General features: G+C 46.1%; 1 protein-coding gene across 5 annotated transcripts; it reads left to right on the forward strand.

Moving 5' to 3' along the window:
* Positions 1–1,457: 1,457 nt before the first annotated feature.
* On the forward strand, positions 1,458–10,435 carry LOC120672729. 5 transcript variants are annotated; one of them, XR_005674267.1, is made up of 3 exons: positions 1,458–2,087; positions 9,072–9,123; positions 10,117–10,435. XR_005674267.1 is itself a non-coding variant. In XM_039953282.1 (3 exons), the coding sequence occupies exons 1-3, from the start codon at positions 4,965–4,967 to the stop codon at positions 10,133–10,135; spliced, it is 507 nt and encodes a 168-aa protein (XP_039809216.1). In that variant the 5' UTR covers positions 4,857–4,964; the 3' UTR covers positions 10,136–10,435. The 5 variants fall into 5 exon arrangements, 2 of the variants coding, with proteins under 2 accessions (XP_039809216.1, XP_039809215.1); XM_039953282.1 differs by lacking the exon at positions 1,458–2,087 and adding an exon at positions 4,857–5,408 and having other exon boundaries at positions 9,072–9,115; XM_039953281.1 differs by lacking the exon at positions 1,458–2,087 and adding an exon at positions 4,857–5,408 and having other exon boundaries at positions 10,117–10,410.
* The last annotated feature ends 7,884 nt before the right edge of the window (positions 10,436–18,319 follow it).

Below are 18,319 nucleotides of genomic sequence, written 5' to 3' on the forward strand. Positions count from 1 at the left end.
AAGCATGTATAAGGGTATTTTCGATTTTTTATAATGCCATTGGTGGATAATTGTAAATAGGTATAGGCATTTTGGGTTACTTTTGTAACGGGTTCTGTATAATTGACAAACAAAAATTGCAGAATTCTGTAGCAAGCTAACGGATGTTTTTCTAAGAACTCAGATTGATGGTATGACAAGACTGACTAAGTGTATCCATGGAACCTTGATGTTTCTTGTGTAGAACCTGCAGAAAATTTGTTTTTTCTGCCCATTTGGTTACTTGAGTCAGCGCCTAGTACCATCAAGGCGGCGATACATTTCTCAAATTTGGGATGGTTCATGGAGACTAGTTTTGGCGACAAAATTATTTGTACATGGAGCATCTGTAGCACCTTGTCATGGATATGGGTCGGGGGTCATGTGGCGCTAATGGCAAAATGGTAGGGGGGTTACCACAACTCTAGAACTTGTGGGTTAGAATATAAGAAAGTGATATTCATGTGGGTATTTGAAATCCCTAACTTGTAGGTGGTTTGTTTGTTTTTTTCTAGTCTCAAATTTAGATATAGGTGTAGGGTATATTTTTAGCTTAATTCTATATGTGCATCTAAATTGTGAGTCCAATTTGTTTACTTAGTTCAACCTTTATCTACTGTCTAGAATTGACCTATGCAGTAGTTGTATGTTCATGTAGTTTCTAATTTATTAATTAAGAGCTTGTTACCTATTTGACTGCATGGTTAATTAGTTTATGATGCTTTTCTAAAATCATGAAAAGAGACTTGTTAGTTACCTATGGCCGCTTTGATTAAATGTTTGTACAAGGATACTGAGTACCAGTGGTGGTCAGCCCTATGTGATGAGTGATTGACAATCGTTGCGTGTTGATGCTTGCCTTGGTTGTGAAGTGCAGGTGCAGGGTGCGACGCAGCGGTCGATGGCGCGAGGTGAAGGTCAAATAAAAGGTTTAGGGATGAACGCGAGTACACTTGGGCCAAGGGACCCGAAGATGCCGGGTGGAGTCACGGGCGGCCCACATGGTGCACGGATCGAGAAGGAAGCGTGATGGAAGGATGCGGTGACATGGGCCGAGTCGGCGAGGACGATGGCGAGTCAAGTAAGCGGCCCATGCGGCGGGCGCGCGCGAACGACTCGAAGGCATCAAGGTGCGGCGGGAGGTCCGACACGTGCCGGCATCGGAGAGGTCGCATGGCGGCCAAGCGAAGACGGACGGTTTCGATGGTTTGGGCCTCAAAGCCATCAGCGGTGGCTGGTTTCCCAGTTTTGGCCGCAAAACCGGGGGCGGACTTGGCACGGCCAAGGTCCGAGCGGAAGGCACATGGCGGCATCGCGAAGCTTGCGTCGAGGCAAAGTGAAGTCGTGAAGGCCACACGTCCATCCGATGTCTCTACAAAAAGTTAGACAAAATGCCCTTGAGTGGGTAGTTACCGTAGCTGTAGTTGTAAGGATAGGATGGTCTTTTTAGATGGAGAATCAAGGGGATAAGATGGGGGTGGTCAGGACCGACCCCCTGTCTCCCTCTCGTCGATCTATTCACGGTTCTTTCCCCCCTCTCGTTTCTTTTCTTCATCTCCTTCCCCCTTCTTCTCTTTACCTAGGGTAAGGATTTTGTGATGAAAAATTGAGACCTTGTACTATGGATTCGCAGGGAATGGAGGCCCTTCCCTCCTCTTGCCCTCTAGGGTTTTGATCCGATTCGATTCATGTCTCTGTTTGGTTGGAATTTTGGGATCTCCCTTTCCGTTTTGTTCTTGTGTTGTTTTTTAGCAGAGTTCTTGGAGGCACGGAGGAGTGCACACGGTGTCACGGGCTTTGCCACGAGCGGCGTCGCTCTAGCGCCACGGTGGTGCGGCAAGCAGCAGCGCCGGCGGTGACTCAGCGACGCGCAGCAGGAAGCGGCAAGCAGTAGCGCCGGTAGCAGTGTTGGGCGGCGGTGCAAGGCAAGCCCTCTGCTCCAGCTTCCGCAGCACTAGGCCAGCAGGCCAAACCAGCAGCAAGGGCTTGCGGCCCAACGCGCAGCAGCCCAGCTCGGCACGCACCTCACGGGCAGAGGTGAGTGGTCAGGCCAAACCACGCAGCCGAATGTGAGCTTCCTGGCTCATTTGTTTTTTATTTTTGTTTCTCACATGGATTTAATTTATGCTCTGATACCAATTGAAGGACCGAATAGGCGACCAGAGGGGGTGAGTGGGAGCCTCAAATCCGATTTCAAAAAACTGAAGAGATAAAGTCCCTATTTCACCCGACACGCCTCAAACAGTGAGTATCATTACCGCATAGCTTAGGACGGCTATCGGCACACATTGTAACATGAATTGAGCTTTAACTTACTTCTGAGCTGGTCATGTCTTCAAGTTGCATTTTTTTCTCTTTCTTTGAGTTCTACCTCAATTGTAATTGGTTTTGGTGTATTTTATTTGGTTTTTGTGTTCTCTCCTTTTCCTAGCTGTGTATTTGCTAGTTGTCTTTGTTTGAGGGGGAGCTTGGCTTCATTTGAGGGGGAGTTTGGCTAAGGACCAGTGTAGGTTTTTGTATCCATTTTTTATAACTGATTTGGTATCCAATTTTTGGTCCTTCAATTGGTTCCTTGGATGTCCTTCATTCGCTTTGGATCTTTTCCAGATTTATTCCAATGATTAGTCTTACTCCTCATGAGTTTTATTTAACTTGAGCTGAGCCCTGCCTCTTCTAGCGTGTAATTGGTTCTTGCATTATTTTGTACACTTACCTTTTATTTTTGGTTTTGTTCACTTGATTTTTAGTTTTGGTCTTTCTTTTTTATTTTTGTATACTACTTGTACCATTTACATGCATTGTATTTGTATATCATGCATTAGATTCATACTGAGCTTCTCTTATATGCCTTGAGTATTAATCTACGCTCTTGTGAACTGATGCTTTAGTTTGTGGCGTTCGTGCAATGCATTGCTTATGCTCTTGATGATATAAGATAGAAATCTTGTGAGCTGAGCATTTAATTTGAATCTGAATCATAATTGCTCTTCACCCATGAGTAACTTCTGGCTAAGTTTTTGCTCTTGCTTAGGCTGCTAGTCTTGTGATAGCTTATGCTTGGATGCATGTTTCTTTACACATGGCTTATCATTGTGCATGCTTTGCATTCCTTGGGGTAGTTTTGATGTTGAGCTACACTAGTGCCAAGGGGCACCTCATAAACCTTGGTTACTTTCATGTATTATCTTAAAGTTGGTCAAAAAATATGAAAATGCAAACGAAATGCTTGATTACATGTTATTTTAATTACTAAGTGAAAAACCATTCACCAGGTTGCTCTGCTGTTACATGTGCTTGCCATAGAAGTAGGCTCATGGTTTCAGTGAGTTTGGAAATGAGTAGGAATGCCTTGCATGTGTTAGCAATGATCTTATGTTGAGAACTTGTCATCCTTGTATGAGCTCTTGTGAACTAGTTTATCTTTGACAGAGTGATTTTTATCTAGTTGCTTGCTCATGTGGTGATATATATCTTAAGCACGCTTAAATCTCATAATCATGCTTTTGCCTCTTGATTATATCATAATATCTTCATGATGGCTTTGAATGCTTGCTTATGACCCGCTTCTCAAGTTTTAGTTCACTTGTAGCATATTTCAATGCTTTTGGTCTATTTGAGAAGCTTTGTAGGTTGAACCCTTTCATGGCATGCTTTGCACTTCTTTTTTGCATTGTTGAACCTTGATGGATGCATTGTCAACAAGGGGGAGAGTTTTGCACAAATCATAATTTGGGAGAGATGCATCATTCAAGGGGGAGCTTTGCGTGCATTGAAAGGGGGAGCATTGTTTCAGGGGGAGCTGTTTGAGCCTTGTGTTCGATTTTCACTTGTTCGATTCTATCTTGTCACATGATTGGTGTTGAGAGCTTTTCTGCCTTTTCTTTAGGGATCATGTGATTGATCGACTCCTTCTTGTCACATGATTGGTGTTGAGCCCTTTCTCCCTTTTATTTAGGGATCATGTGATTTCTTGTCTTAGTCGCGTCGAGCCATTACCCTTGTCTTAGGGGACTGAGATTTTGCTTCTTCCGGATTGTTTCTGCCTTTTCACTTGGCTTCTGGATCTTTTGGGAGAAGTTATGTTCATTCTCTGGTTTAACTTTCAGACTATCATATTTGTGCGGAGTGTTGTCAATGCACTCATCAAGGGGGAGATTGAGGACCAGTGGTGGTCATCCCTATGTGATGAGTGATTAATAATCGTTGCGTGTTGATGCTTGCCTTGGTTGTGAAGCGCAGGTGCAGGGTGCGACGCAGCGGTCGACGGCGCGAGGTGAAGGCCAAGTGAAAGGTTTGGGGATGAACGCGAGTAGACTTGGGCCGAGGGACCTGAAGATGCCGGGTGGAGTCAAGGGCGGCCCACATGGTGCACGGATCGACAAGGAAGCATGATGAAAGGATATGGTGACGTGGGCCGAGTCGGTGAGGGCGATGGCGAGTCAAGTAGGCGGCCCATGCGACGGGCGCACGCGAACGACTCGAAGGCCTCAAGGTGCGGCGGGAGGTCCGACACGTGTCGGCATCGGAGAGGTCGCGTAGCGGCCAAGCGGAGACGGACGGTTTCGATGGTTTGGGCCTCAAAACCATCAGCGGTGGCTGGTTTCCCGGTTTCGGCCACAAAACCGGGGGCGAACTTGGCGCTGCCAAGGTCTTGGCGGATGTCACGTGGCGGCATCGCGAAGCTTGCGTCGAAGCGAAGCGCAGTCGTGAAGGCCGCACGTCCGTCCGATGTCTCTACAAAAAGTTGGACAAAATGCCCCTGTGTGGGTAGTTACCGTAGTTGTAGTTGTAGGGATAGGATTGTCTTTTTAGATGGAGAATCAAGGGGATAAGATGGGGCTGTTCACAGTTCTTTCCCCCCTCTCGTTTCTTTTCTTCATCTCCTTCCCCCTTCTTCTCTTTACCTAGGGTAAGGATTTTGTGATGAAAAATTGAGACCTTGTACTATGGATTCGCAGGGAATGGAGGCCCTCCCTCCTCTTGCCCTCTGGGGTTTTGATCCGATTCGATTCATGTCTCTATTTGGTTGGAATTTTGGGATCTCCCTTTCCATTTTGTTCCTGTGTTGTTTTTTAGCAGAGTTCTTGGAGGCACGGAGGAGCGCACACGGTGTTACGGGCTCTGCCACGAGCGGTGTAGCCCTAGCGCGGTGGTGCGGCAAGCAGCAGCGCTGGCGGCGACTCAGTGACACACAGCAGGAAGCGGCAAGCAGTAGCGCCAGCAGCAGCGTTGGGCGGCGGCGCAAGTCAAGCCCTCTGCTCCAGCTTCCGCAGCACCAGGCCAGCAGGCCAAACCAGCAGCAGGGGCTCGCGACCCAACGCGCAGCAGCCCAGGTCGGCATGCACCTCACGGGCAGAGGTGAGTCGTCAGGCCAAACCACGCAGCCGAAGGTGAGCTTCCTGGTTCCTTTGTTTTTTATTTTTGTTTCTCACATAGATTTAATTTATGCTCTGATTGATTAGTTTAGTTGTGCATGTGTTAGATAGTTTTAGTTCCAGTCTCTCTAGTTAGTGTTTCACATGTGCACTAATCACCTTTCTCGAGTTCTTGAGTGGCTTTGCTTCCCGACAATGTTCCTTTCAGTTTCGTTCACAAGTTTGTTCAACTGAGTTTTTGTTCAAGCTTTTCTCTGTCGTGCTTCTGTCGTTCCGCGTGTGTTTTTCCAATTTGTTGTGAGGCTATTCCTAGTGCCGATAGCCGTCCTGAGCTATGCACTACTGATACTCACTGTCTGAGGCGTGTCGGGTGAAATAGGGACTTTATCTCTCCCGTTTTTCGAAATCGGATTTGAGGCTCCCATTGGCCCTCAGGTCGCCTATTCGGTCCTTCAGATACAAATTTAAATATGTTTGTCCTAGGACTAATTTACTTGCAAAATGCCTAGTGAATCACTTGTGCTCATGTGAGGTATCAACCTTCCTTTGATAGTCAAAAATAAATATGATATGCTTTTATGGTTAGTAATGTGACAGATCCGCCGAGTTAAAACACTTAATTAAGCGTAACCGTCATCATTTGAACACATCAGGCGCATTAGCTTAATTAAGTATAACTTGACAGGCTGTTTCCAACCCACAGGCCGACTGAAACACACCAGAAGTCTCGCACGAAGGCGAGCGCAGAAGGTACCATCACGATATAAACTTACAAAAATAGCAAATTATATTAAGACTTTTTCAAAATAGCTTTAAATTTAAAATTTACAAATGAAAAGATAGCAGCGGAAAAGAATCTAACTTACAGAGTATTTTTACTAGAGAATAAATAAAACAAACTAAATAAATCGAGAACTACCGAGACGTGAAGACAAGGCGCCACATCGAGCCCACCGATATGACACCTAGTTAGCTCCTAAACCTGAAATAGGGTAAACAACAAACTCTGAGCAACTAATACTCAGCAAGACTTACCCGACCAGTGGGTATAACTTAGCCCACATACCTAGACATGCAAGACATTTGGATGGTGGTTATTTTGCAGAAAATAGCAACTAACGTGAGTCCTTAATGTCCATATTTTAGCTCCAGATTCTATACACATTAACCCTAATCCAATATTTGCATAAACAACCTATAGCAAACATGGTGGTGCAATCAAGAATAATTCAATATGTTCAACATTATATATATATATATATATATATATATATATATATATATATATATATAACTCACATTCTAACATTTTGCTACGATGCAGCAAAGAGATCAAGGCCCTCATAACTGCGAGACACGGCGAATCGATTCAATTTAACCTTGCAAGGTAGACCTAACCAACACGGCACGCGTATGCCCCGTCGGACCACACGCACCAACCCTTCCCCTCCCCGCCTCGAACTACAGAATCACCCCACCTTCATATAGTCAGCCGAGCTCAACGTGAGACCACCAAAAGTAAACATATGCATCCCATTTCTCCGCGACTACTCGACTCGCCCTAAGCGGTGGTGATGCAGTTCTGTACTTTCGAAGCGAGGCAGTACTAGGCTTATCGGTTTCGACTACCTCCTACTCCCGGCATGCGGTTAGTACAGTTCAATCCCCGATCAGCACTGCCGACAACGACCGGTCCTTAACCGACACAGACGGGGCTAAGGCACTCAGGAACCCTGTCCTGCTGCCATACCTATACATCATCCCCGCCCGGTCTCAACTCTCCATATCCAATTCAATAACTCAGGTACTGTAATATAAGTATATAACTTATATCTCGTGAGTAACCGGAAATTACTCGACTTCTAAATATCCTATATCTCGCGAGTGACAGAAAAATCACTCGACTTCTATCAAGCCCTATTAAGCATAGCAATGCTACTGACCTATCCATACTAGTAGAAGGCCCAGGAAAACCTAGTGATCATACAACTAAGGTTTCAAACAACTCCTGAAACGTAATGCACAAGTAATAAATATATATAGTGAGTCATAATTTAAAATAGTAGGTCATGCACCGGGGCTTGCCTGAGGGTAACACTAAGTTAGTGTTAATTCTAGCAAGGCCTTGGGCCCTTCCGACCATTGGACCGGGTCTTCACGAATTCCTTCTCGATCTTTCTGCTCCAATCCTGGGCTTCACGATCCATTCGCAGACAACGTTCTCGCTACAAGTTTTACATGTATGCACGTAACATAAGGAAATGCAAATATGATTTTACAATTACAAGAAACCAACAATTGGAAACAAACGCTAAGGATTTACACTAACTTACTCCTACTGATCCCTACTCTGTTCTACTAATACCGGTCAGACCGGTCTACAAAACCGGTCGGACCGGTCGTGACTGAATGAGACTCTAAACCCAAAATCCGGATTATCCGGATGTATTCTCGGAGTATCCGGACTCCCAAGCCCAGAGAATCCGAACTTAAACCCGGAGTGTCTAAACCACTACAAACCCGGAGTATCCGGACAAATGGCCGGACTGTCCGGACCCCTACCGGTCAGACCGGTCCCTCCGACCGATCAGACCGGTCCTGCCCAGATCAAAACCTAGAATCCTTGGCGCGGCAAAAATCACCCACAAATTCTAAAACCCTTCTAGGTATTAGTTCAGGGATATATTTGGACGTTTTTGACCAGAGAGAACTACCTAAAAACATCTAGAACTAGAGATCGACCATCACAAGCTAAAATACCTTGGGTGAGTGTTTCCCCCGCGAAGAACTTGGATCCGATGCACCCCTGGGTAGGGAATCGTGGAGAAGGAGCCTTCCCACGCCGATTTGATCCTTTACCCGGCCTTGAGATTGAATTTAGGGTGAGGATTTGAAATCCTAGGGTTTGGGAAAAGAGGGGCTCGGAAAGGGAGTGAGGGAGCTGAGTGAGGTGAGTGAACTGATGAGGGAGAGAGAAAAGATTTAAATGTTGTGGGGCCCAAAGTGATTGAAACCGGCTCAGCCGGTCAGACCGGTCTGGCCAGGCTGACAAAGAAAATGCTATCTTATGATTTGATCATTTAGGTTTGAAACTAATTATGATTAACTTTAATTAGGATGGATTAACACCGGGGTGTTACAAGTAATCTTCATGAAATCACTTATAATGATGATGCTTATGTTAATTAAGTAGAACATGATTTGATAGCTACTCTTTTATATAATGATGATCTTACCCTAACTAAGATGCGATGATGCTAGCAACTACCCATTAATTCTCGAAATGCCTAAATTTAGCTATACTAATATTATCAACTTGTATGAGCATACTCTAGACTCTAGCACTCTATGCTGATAGCAATCATGAACTAACGCACATGGTTGATGCTTTATGTTGTGATGAGTTACTTATTTTTAATTTATATGACAACTAGTAATAGCACAACTAGTTTTTATGCCATCTTTATGTTAAAACTTGTCTGGGAGAATGTGTGCTTGTATGAATAATTGTTTTGCATCTTCACCCTATGTAATGTTTGTGTATCCTGATTTTTCTCTTTTGATTGCTTGCTTTATGACCTTGAATCATGTTAGTCTTTACCTCATAGGTCATTGCATCTCATAAGCATATGCATTTATGGCATCTTTTCTAATTCATGTGTTTGTCTACTTTCTTAGAGAATGACGTTCTGGAGTGTCACGGTTGTGGAGTACCAAGACAGGCATCTATGTATCTCAAACCTTACTTTTGAATCTTAATTTGCTATTATGGATTATTGCTTGTGCATGAGCTTAACCCTATCTAGTTCATGTGATCTGTGTAGAATCCACTTTGGCATGTTTTCTCTTATTGTTCTAGAATAACTTATACTAGGTAAAATATGTATGTTTAGACTTCTTGAATTAATTTGCTTAGTCATGCTTAGCTTACGGTAGAAGTCGAGAGCTGGCAAGTTCACCATCACTCGCGAGCTATAGGGTGTTTGCCTAAATATACTTGAGTAGATGAGAGAGATTAAAACATGAGCAAGGTATGAATGATGAATCGAGACTTGAGCAAGTGTGGTAGGGCCATGTTGGAAGTGGAATCCAAATGGTTCAAACTTGCTGGTCGATTAAGGATCGGTCGTTATTGTTGTGATACTTGAGCACTTCTCCATATAAACTACATGCTTTATAATGGGATGGTAAACTCAATATACGCGCACCCTTCATTGAGCGGATTCAGCGGTTTGTGATGGGGTGTAGTCGGCGGTTCCGTTGCACCTGTCCATCCCGGCCGTTCGTCTCAGCTTAGGGAATGGGTATGCGGACGGTTGACACGTGAATTATTGCTTACGGACCGACGAGTAGTATGGCCTATGGTCTCGTGCCGTGTGGGAAAAGTTGTACACTCCTGCAGGGTATTAATCTATCGCAATAGTCATGTTCTTGGTCATTGAGCGCTCCTGTACTTGGACTTTAACGTAGAGTTTCGCGAAGGGTTTATAGAAAATTGAGCTCATGATTACATGATCACTTTACTTATGCAATTGTATTGGTGCTCGATATAGAAATGTCAGATGTCATCTCTTTTGCTTATTCACTTGACAACTATGCTCGCATTTGTATTGATAAATGTTAAAATTTGACTAGCCTATTGCTCCACCAAATGTATAGTATTATGGATAAGTCCTGTAAGTACGAAATGTTCTTACGGTGTTGCCGTTAAATTGTTTTGCAGGTGTTCTTCTAATGAGTGATGGCCATGTTCATCACGCCGCAGCCGGTAAAGTGGATGGATGGTGGTCGAAGTCTCTCGAAGCTTATGCAATTGGTGTCTTGGGCAAGAACATCATTGTTGCTACTTAATACTCTCTAAGTTTACCGCTGCGTTTTAACTCAGAATCTAAGCAAAACTTAGACCTAGGATACACCTTAGTTTGTAAAGAACCTTTAAATGCTGAAAATCCTCTTGTTTAGTTGCTTATGTTATAGTTAACTTCATGAGTTTTTGTAAGATGATTAAGACTTGTAATCAAAAGTTTAAAATTTTGCTCTCATATGTATCCCTGTGATGGTTGTTATGATGTGAACAGATGGTATGCGAGTTAATCCTGAGCGTTGCTCAAGGCGCATATCGGAGACTAGTGAAATTATTTCAGTTAAGTTGGGTTGATCAATGGATGATGACCCAGTTTAATCGAGATAATTTGGACCATTCCTCACAGGAACCAATTCTTTCCATTCCACCACCAAACCCTCTCCTTGCCCCCCGTCTCCACTAGTCCACTGCACCACCAACCTTCTCCCTGAGGGGATCCTTGGTCCTTGCAATGGAGGCCGTCCTTTCTGCGATCATGAGCGACCTTTTGAGAAGAGCCCTATCCGTGGCGATCAGAGGTACACAGGAGGTCCAGGGCAATAAAGGCAGAGCACGGGATCCAATGGCTGCAGTGCGTGCTGCTCCGGGTTGATGCCATGGTAGAGGAGGCCGAGGGGCGGCACATCACCAATCAGGCGATGCTCGACCATCCAAAGCTCGCATCCCTGGCCATGGAGATCGCGGAGCTGCTGGACGTAGTGGCAAGCCTGATGAGAGCCAACCAGAACATCGAGTTCTGGGCCTTCTAGCTCAGGGTGCTTCAGTGCTCGAGAGACTACACCAGGAAACACCAGGCCATGTTTGGCAGCCATCCTAACAAGCTTTTCGCTCTCCTCTGGTGTAACACCCGGTTTATAAAAGGACATAAACCGAGCAATCATATACTTGCTAGAATCAAGTCACACGTATATACAACAGAATGAACAATATATCACAGCACATATCACGTAAAAAGATATAATAAAGCGTATACAAATGTTATTTATTACATTAATGACAAAATGTCTGATACAGAGTATGCGGAAGCGTAAAATATATACGAAGTCTCTCGGAAGCTGGGCACCACAGGGACATCGACTGGGAGATGAATGCCTAGAAGTCCTCGTACTCCTGGTAGCTCTAGGTGAACTCCCTCGCGTCGGCAGGAACTGAGCAGCAGTAGAGTATCCCCAAAAGAACAAGAGGAAAAAGAGTAGAGTAGGCAAGAGTGAGTACACAACTTGTACTCAACAAGTATAACACAAACTATGAGGCTCTAAAGTTGGCTGACTCAACTGCATTAGCTTTTAATCTTGGCAAAATTTTATTAAAGCTATTTACTACAAGTTGATGAATTATCATACCCCAGTTACATAGTAATTAATCAAAATTAATTATGAACTACTGAGAACCAAACCAAACCAAACCAAACCACCCAGGGAACCCCCCTAATCAAAGGAAGATAACCCCACTAATCAAAAGGAGGATCTGGGCCGCTCATGACCGTGAGCACGGCTAGTATACCAGTTTTACACTCTGCAGAGGTTGCACATCTTTACCCACAAGTCGTGAGCTACGCTAGTTGTTCATCACACTTCCTTAGATGAGATGGCTAGCAAGCACACTACGAGGCCATTACAAAGAATCTCGTTGGTAAGGCGTAACCGCGAAGAGTTGGATCGGCGACGATGGGGCCCACCTCACGGGGGTACAAGCACAGGTGCACAGACCAAGCCGGAGGAGCAGGGACCATTGAAGCTGTAACACCCGGTTTATAAAAGGTCATAAACCGAGCAATCATATACGTGCCAGGATCAAGTCACATGTATATACAACAGAATGAACAGTATATCACAGCACATATCACGTAAAAAGATATAATAAAACGAGTACGAAAGTTATTTATTACATTAATGACAAATGTCTGATACAGAGTAGGCGGAAGCGTAATACATAAACGATAACTCTCGCCGGAAGCTGAGCAGGTTGCCACAGGGACGTTGACTGGGAGACAAAACGCCTAGAAGTCCTCGTAGTCCTGGTAGCGTTGAGCGAACTCCCTCGCATCGGCAGGAACTGAGCAGCAGTAGAGTATCCGCAAGAGGAAAAAGAGTAGAGTAGGCAAGAGTGAGTACACAACTTGTACTCAACAAGTATAACACAAACTATGAGGCTCTAGGTTGGCTGACTGACTGCATTAGCTTTTAAGTCTTGGCAAAATTTTATTAAAGCTATTTACTATAAGTGGATGAATTACCATAAACCCAGTTACATAGTAATTAATCAAAATTAATCATGTTACTACTGAGAACCAAACCAAACCAAACCAAACTACCAAGGTAACCCCGAGAGGCACCCCCCCTCATCGGAAGGAGATAACCCCACTAATCAAAAGGAGGATCTGGGCCGCTCATGACCGTGAGCACGGCTAGTATACCAGTTTTACACTCTGCAGATGTTGCACATCTTTACCCACAAGTCGTGAGCTACGCTAGTTGTTCATCACACTTCCTTAGGTGAGATGACTAGCAAACTCACTACGAGGCCTTTACAAAGAATCTCGTTGGTAAGGAGTAACCGCGAGGGTTGGATCGGCGACTATGTAGCAGGTCTAGTGGGCGTCAAGAATACCACAGACGAGGCCACTCAGTACGAGGGACATAGAAGCTTACCACCCTTGCCCCGCAGGTAAGTTACTCCAAACCAAAAAGACCTAATTATTATGCCAAGACCGTCCCATTCCCGTCTTGTGGTAGCGCTGTTGTCCCAGGTTGTCGCTCTATGAACCGGTCCTTATGGAGAGTGGCCAACCAGGCAGTAAGCACCGTGCTGGCCCTCTAAACCATGTTTCTAACAAAAACCAATTTTAACGAGACGTGAGCCCCTCAAACGGGCCACTCTCAGAATTAAGTTGCATAAACCATTAATCAAATTAATTAAAAAGGACCATTATGTGTTATAGCGCGGCACCTAGCACAACTAACCAAAATGCAACCCAAGGAGATATATATAAAGGATATAAAGTGGCTAGGAAAGTCCTTATAGGCATACAGCATTAAAATGCAGCATGAAAGTGTATTTAAAAGTGATAGGTTGTTCATGTTATACTTGCCTTCCTCAAACTGTTTCTGCTGCTCAAACTGCTCAGAAGATGGCTCCTGGTACTGGTATCACCTGCTGCTGATCCTAATCATTCTGGGCATCCTGCGTGGAGCAGTTCCCAGAAATAAGGTGGGTCTCGTCACCACTAGTATGCGGGATTGGTGAAGGGTCCTGGACTGGTACTACTGGTGGAAACTGATTCTGAGGACAACTTTTGGCATAATGACCTTTTTGTCCGCATTTGTAGCACTTGCGGTGGAGGTGAATGACGCTACTTGGTTGACCTACTTGTGAACTTAACATCACATCTTGCATTACTTCTGCTGCTTGCCTTTTGGGCTCCTTGCGGCCACGTGGCTGAATCACCTTCATAGTGATAGTCAACCCATCAACATAATCATAGAGTGCTTGATTCTCGACCTGTGTATCTCTAGAGCACTCAGGATTCTTTCTCTTCTGGATGGTCTATAGCTCATCGACCGATGGACTGTCGAGGAAAAGGGAATCCTCTGCTAGCTGCTCTTGATGAGACCTCTTCCTCTTTGTACTGGAGAACAACCTCTGGTTCCTCCTAGTTGCGGCTTCATCTTCAGTCGCACGAACTTGACGACAAGGAACGCCATAGAATTGGCAACACGGGCAAGTTTTCTCACCATCACCCATTGCACTGTCTCCAAGGTCTTTTTGTTCTGCCGACATCTGAGCTGGGATAAAAGGAAATACAGATTGGTAAGGTCAAGGAAGAGAGAAAAACTCCATTATTTAAGGTTCTATCCTATTTAGACAACACTGCACAGGCATTACTGCTGATAACTCCAGATAAGTGTTACATAAATCCGGGAAAAAGGAACTATAGCATAACTCTTCTGCTCCGTATGAGAGATTCTCCAATTCCCATGCACTACCTGTAGGCCGGGGTGTCACAGAAGCTTACCACCCTTTGCCCCGTAGGTAAGTTACTCCGAACCAAAAAGACCTAATTAGTAAGCCAAGACCGTCCCATTCCAGTCTTGTGGTAGCATTGTTGTCCTAGGTTGTCGCTCTATGAACCGGTCCTTATGGAGAGTGGCCAACCCAGCACTAAGCACCGTGCTGGCGCCCTAAATCATGTTTCTAACAAAAACCAATTTTTAACGAGACGTGAGCCACTCAAACGGGCCACTCCCAGAATTAAGTTGCATATACCATTAATCAAATTAATTAAAAAGGACCAAGTGTGTTATAGCGCAGCAACCTAGCACATCTAACCCAAAATGCAACCCACAGGATATATATAAAGGATATAAAGTGGCTAGGAAAGTCCTTATAGGCATACAGTATTAAAATGCAGTATGAAATTGTATTTAAAGGTGATAGGTGTTGTTCATATTATACTTGCCTTCCTCAAAGTTCTTCTGCTGCTCAAACTGCTCTGAAGGTGACTCCTGGTACTCCTCAGATGGATCAACGTCTACTCACGATCGCAACGCCAAAACAAGTCCAGCACATACACATACATGCAAACAAAGGAAAAATCTAAGAAATAGTACAACAATACACAAAAACAGCAAGCAAAACAAAGCTAGAACTATTCTACGTATTTGAACGATCGCGTGGACATAAAGAACACCTAAAACGGAGCTAGAACGTGAAAACTACGCTTAAAACAAGATCCAGGGACCAATCTGCGAGAAAAACTAAGCTACAGGGGGGTTCTGGGCAAAAACTGGGGACTTATACGCAATTAACCCATAGACTCAGGGGCTAACGCACAAAAAGTCAGGGGCTGGACTGTGGGTTCTAAAAGGGAAAAGATCAGGGATCTAAGTGCTAAAAACTGGGCCTCAGTGTAAATATTTTTTACACTATATAGGACCGCGGGTTAATTTCAAGGAAATTGGGGGGCTCTTTAGCAAAAATGTCAGGGCGAAGGGGTATCCTTAGATCTGATCCGTTGGATTCAGATCTGGCGGCTCAGATCTAAACAGAGCATGGTCTAAATTGGATCGTCCGTTTTAGATCGGGCGGCTCAGGGCCGATCCGATCGACGGCGGCGGCAGGGCTCGCCGGGACAGAGGTCCCGCGGCGGCGGCGCGCTGGGAACTCGCCGGAGTTCATCATTCTCGACGTTCCATGCACTACGTGGCATGCGTGATCGATCTAGGGCATTATCTGGGCATGGGGAGGCCTGCAACTGCGAGCGCAGCTACAGCGGCGGGTCTGCGCGGCGGTGCTCGACGGTCCAGTGTGGGGAAACGAGTGCAGAGGGTCCAGGGAGCAAGCGCAAGGCTAAAACAAGCCAGGGCGAGACGCGTGCGGGGGCCAGGCTGTGCTGCAGCGAGCTCGCCGCGGCTGGCAGCTGCGGAGCACCGGCAATCCGGTGTTCCAGCCCCGGGCAAGGGCTACGGGCCAGACCAACCGGTGTAAGAGGTAGTGGGTGCCACGGTGGTGCTCACCTGGTACGGGAATCAAGCGATGGGGTCGTGCAGAAGGGTTGGCGTCGTTGACCGGCGGCGGCGCTCGACGGAGCTCAAGGATGAGGCGGCTGCAAGGCGTCTCCGGGCTTCTGGGTCCCACAGATCGACTCAGGGAGGACCGGCGATGGTGTGACGGGGGTCAGGGAGGCCGGAGCATCAACGGCAGCGAGGAATCACAGCGGCGGAGCAACTCACCGGCGTCGGGTCTCGGGCGCGATTCCGGCCGTTGCACGGGCTGATCTCGACGAAGGCCGGCTCGGGAGGCTTCCTGGGCTCACGGCGGTGCTACTGCGGCGGTTCACAGGGGCTAGGGCGCGGCGGAGCGGCGTGGCCACGGCGGCGCAGAGGAGCGGCGCCGGGCGGAGCAAAGCGGGGTGGGTGCGCTAGGGTTCTAGGCGGGGTAAAGAGGGCAGGTGCGGTGCAGTGGGATCGCGGGGCCAATTATAGGAGGCCCGGGGATCTTGGGTAGGCGTGCCCAGCGTGATCCCGGCGGAGATCTCGGGCGGGCCGTTGCTGCACGGGCCCAGCTGACAGCGAGACAGGGGAAGACCGCGGGCGACGCGCGGGAGTGCTGCGGGGGTCGGGCGAGCGCGCTAGGCTGCGGGAAACGGAGGTGGGCCGAGCGGAGAAAGAGCAGGCCGGGCTGACGCGGCGAGCGGGAGAGAGGGAGCTGGGCCGAGTTCGCTGGGCCTCGCGGAAAAGAAGGGAAAGGGAGCGCGGGCTGGGCTCAAGGAAGGGTTGGGCTGAGAAACTGGGTTTTGGGCTGGGTTGGGTTGACTTTGGTAGCTTGGGCTGGTTTCTCTTCTCCCCTTTTGCTTTCTCCTCTTTTCTATTTTCCAACCACACTCAAACTATTTGAATTCAAATTTGAATTTGAATTCAACCCTAGAATTCAACCCTAGCACTCAAACAATTAAAACAATGCACTAGCATGAATGCACAAACAAGTTAGCCCTAAAATAAATTTTAATTACTTTATGAAGCAAAAATAAATTATAAATGTGAGGCTAAGCAAATTAAATCCTAGAAAAATTAAATAAAGCCAATTAAATTTATTATTAAAGCTGAAATTTAAATTAGGGTGTTACAAATCCTACCCCTTACAGGAATCTCGTCCCGAGATTCTGGGCTGGCTAGTAAAGAGAAACAAGGATGGGATTAAGTTCTACTCACACCTGAGTCAGATTCTCATACCCACATATTGTGAGTTGGAAGTATGTTGAACCTCATGCTCAATTTGCTCTCCTGACGAGGTCTGGACCTTTACCACTCTTTTGGTAGGATGCATCACAAGTTTGTTTCGAATTGACCAATTTTGACCAAGAATGATGTCGATTCCTGTTGACTCCATTACTATAAGGTCCTCAGGGAAGGTTGCCACGCCTATCCTCATGCTGACTCGAGGACATATGTAACTGGACATCTGTTCTTTTCCTGATGATTTGACTACCATTCTCTTCCTCATGGGCAGCTTCAATATCTCATGCTTAGCAGCAAACTGCTTGCTGATGAATGAATGTGTAGCACGAGGATCTATCAACACTGAGGCTGGGAATGAGTTTGCTAGAAGCATACCAAGAATGAGTGAACTATCATCCCAAATGGTTTCTGCTGACACATGGTGAACTCTACCCTAGAGGTACTCTTTTGGTCCCTTCTTGGATTGCTCATGCTTTGTACGATCACTGCACACTGGTATCACCTGCTGCTGATCCTGATCATTCTGGGCACCCTGCTTGAAGCAGTTCCCGAAAATAAGGTGGGCCTCGTCACCACTGGTACGCGGGATTGGTGAAAGGTCCTGGACTGGTGCTACCGGTGACAGGTGATTCTGTGGACAACTTTTGGCATAATGACCGTTTTGCTTGCATTGGTAGCACATGCGGCGGGGGTGAATGGCGCTACTTGGTTGACCTCCCTGTGAACTTAACATCCCATCTTGCATTATCTCTGCTGCTTGCTTTTTGGACTCCTTGCGACCGCGTGGCTGAATCACATTCATAGTGATAGTCAACCCATCAACATAATCATAGAGTGCTTGGTTCTTGACCTGTGTATCTCTAGAGTACTCAGGACCCTTCTCTTCTGGATGGTCTGTAGCTCATCGACCGATGGGGAGTCAAGAAAAAGGGAATCATCTACTAGCTGCTCTTGATGAGACCTCTTTCTCTTTGTACTGGAGAACAACCTCTGGTTCCTCCTAGTTGTAGCTTCATCTTCAGTCGTACGAACTTGACGACAAGGGACGCCATAGAATTGGCAACACAGACAAGCTTTCTCAACATTCTTCGGGTGGTATGTTGTTTGCGACGACTGATCTTGTACCGTTATCGGCTGCTCCACGGAAATTGTTGCATGAACATCATCACCCATTGCTCTGTCTCCAAGGCCTTTTTGTTATGCCGACATTTGAGCTGGGATAAAAGGAAGCATAGATTGGTAAGGTCAAAGAAGAGAGAAAACCCCACTATGTAAGGTTCTATCTTATTTAGACAACACTGCCCATGCATCACTGCTGCTAACTC

Source organism: Panicum virgatum, chromosome 5N, assembly GCF_016808335.1.
Source record: "Panicum virgatum strain AP13 chromosome 5N, P.virgatum_v5, whole genome shotgun sequence".
In the NCBI taxonomy this organism is placed as follows: domain Eukaryota; kingdom Viridiplantae; phylum Streptophyta; class Magnoliopsida; order Poales; family Poaceae; genus Panicum; species Panicum virgatum.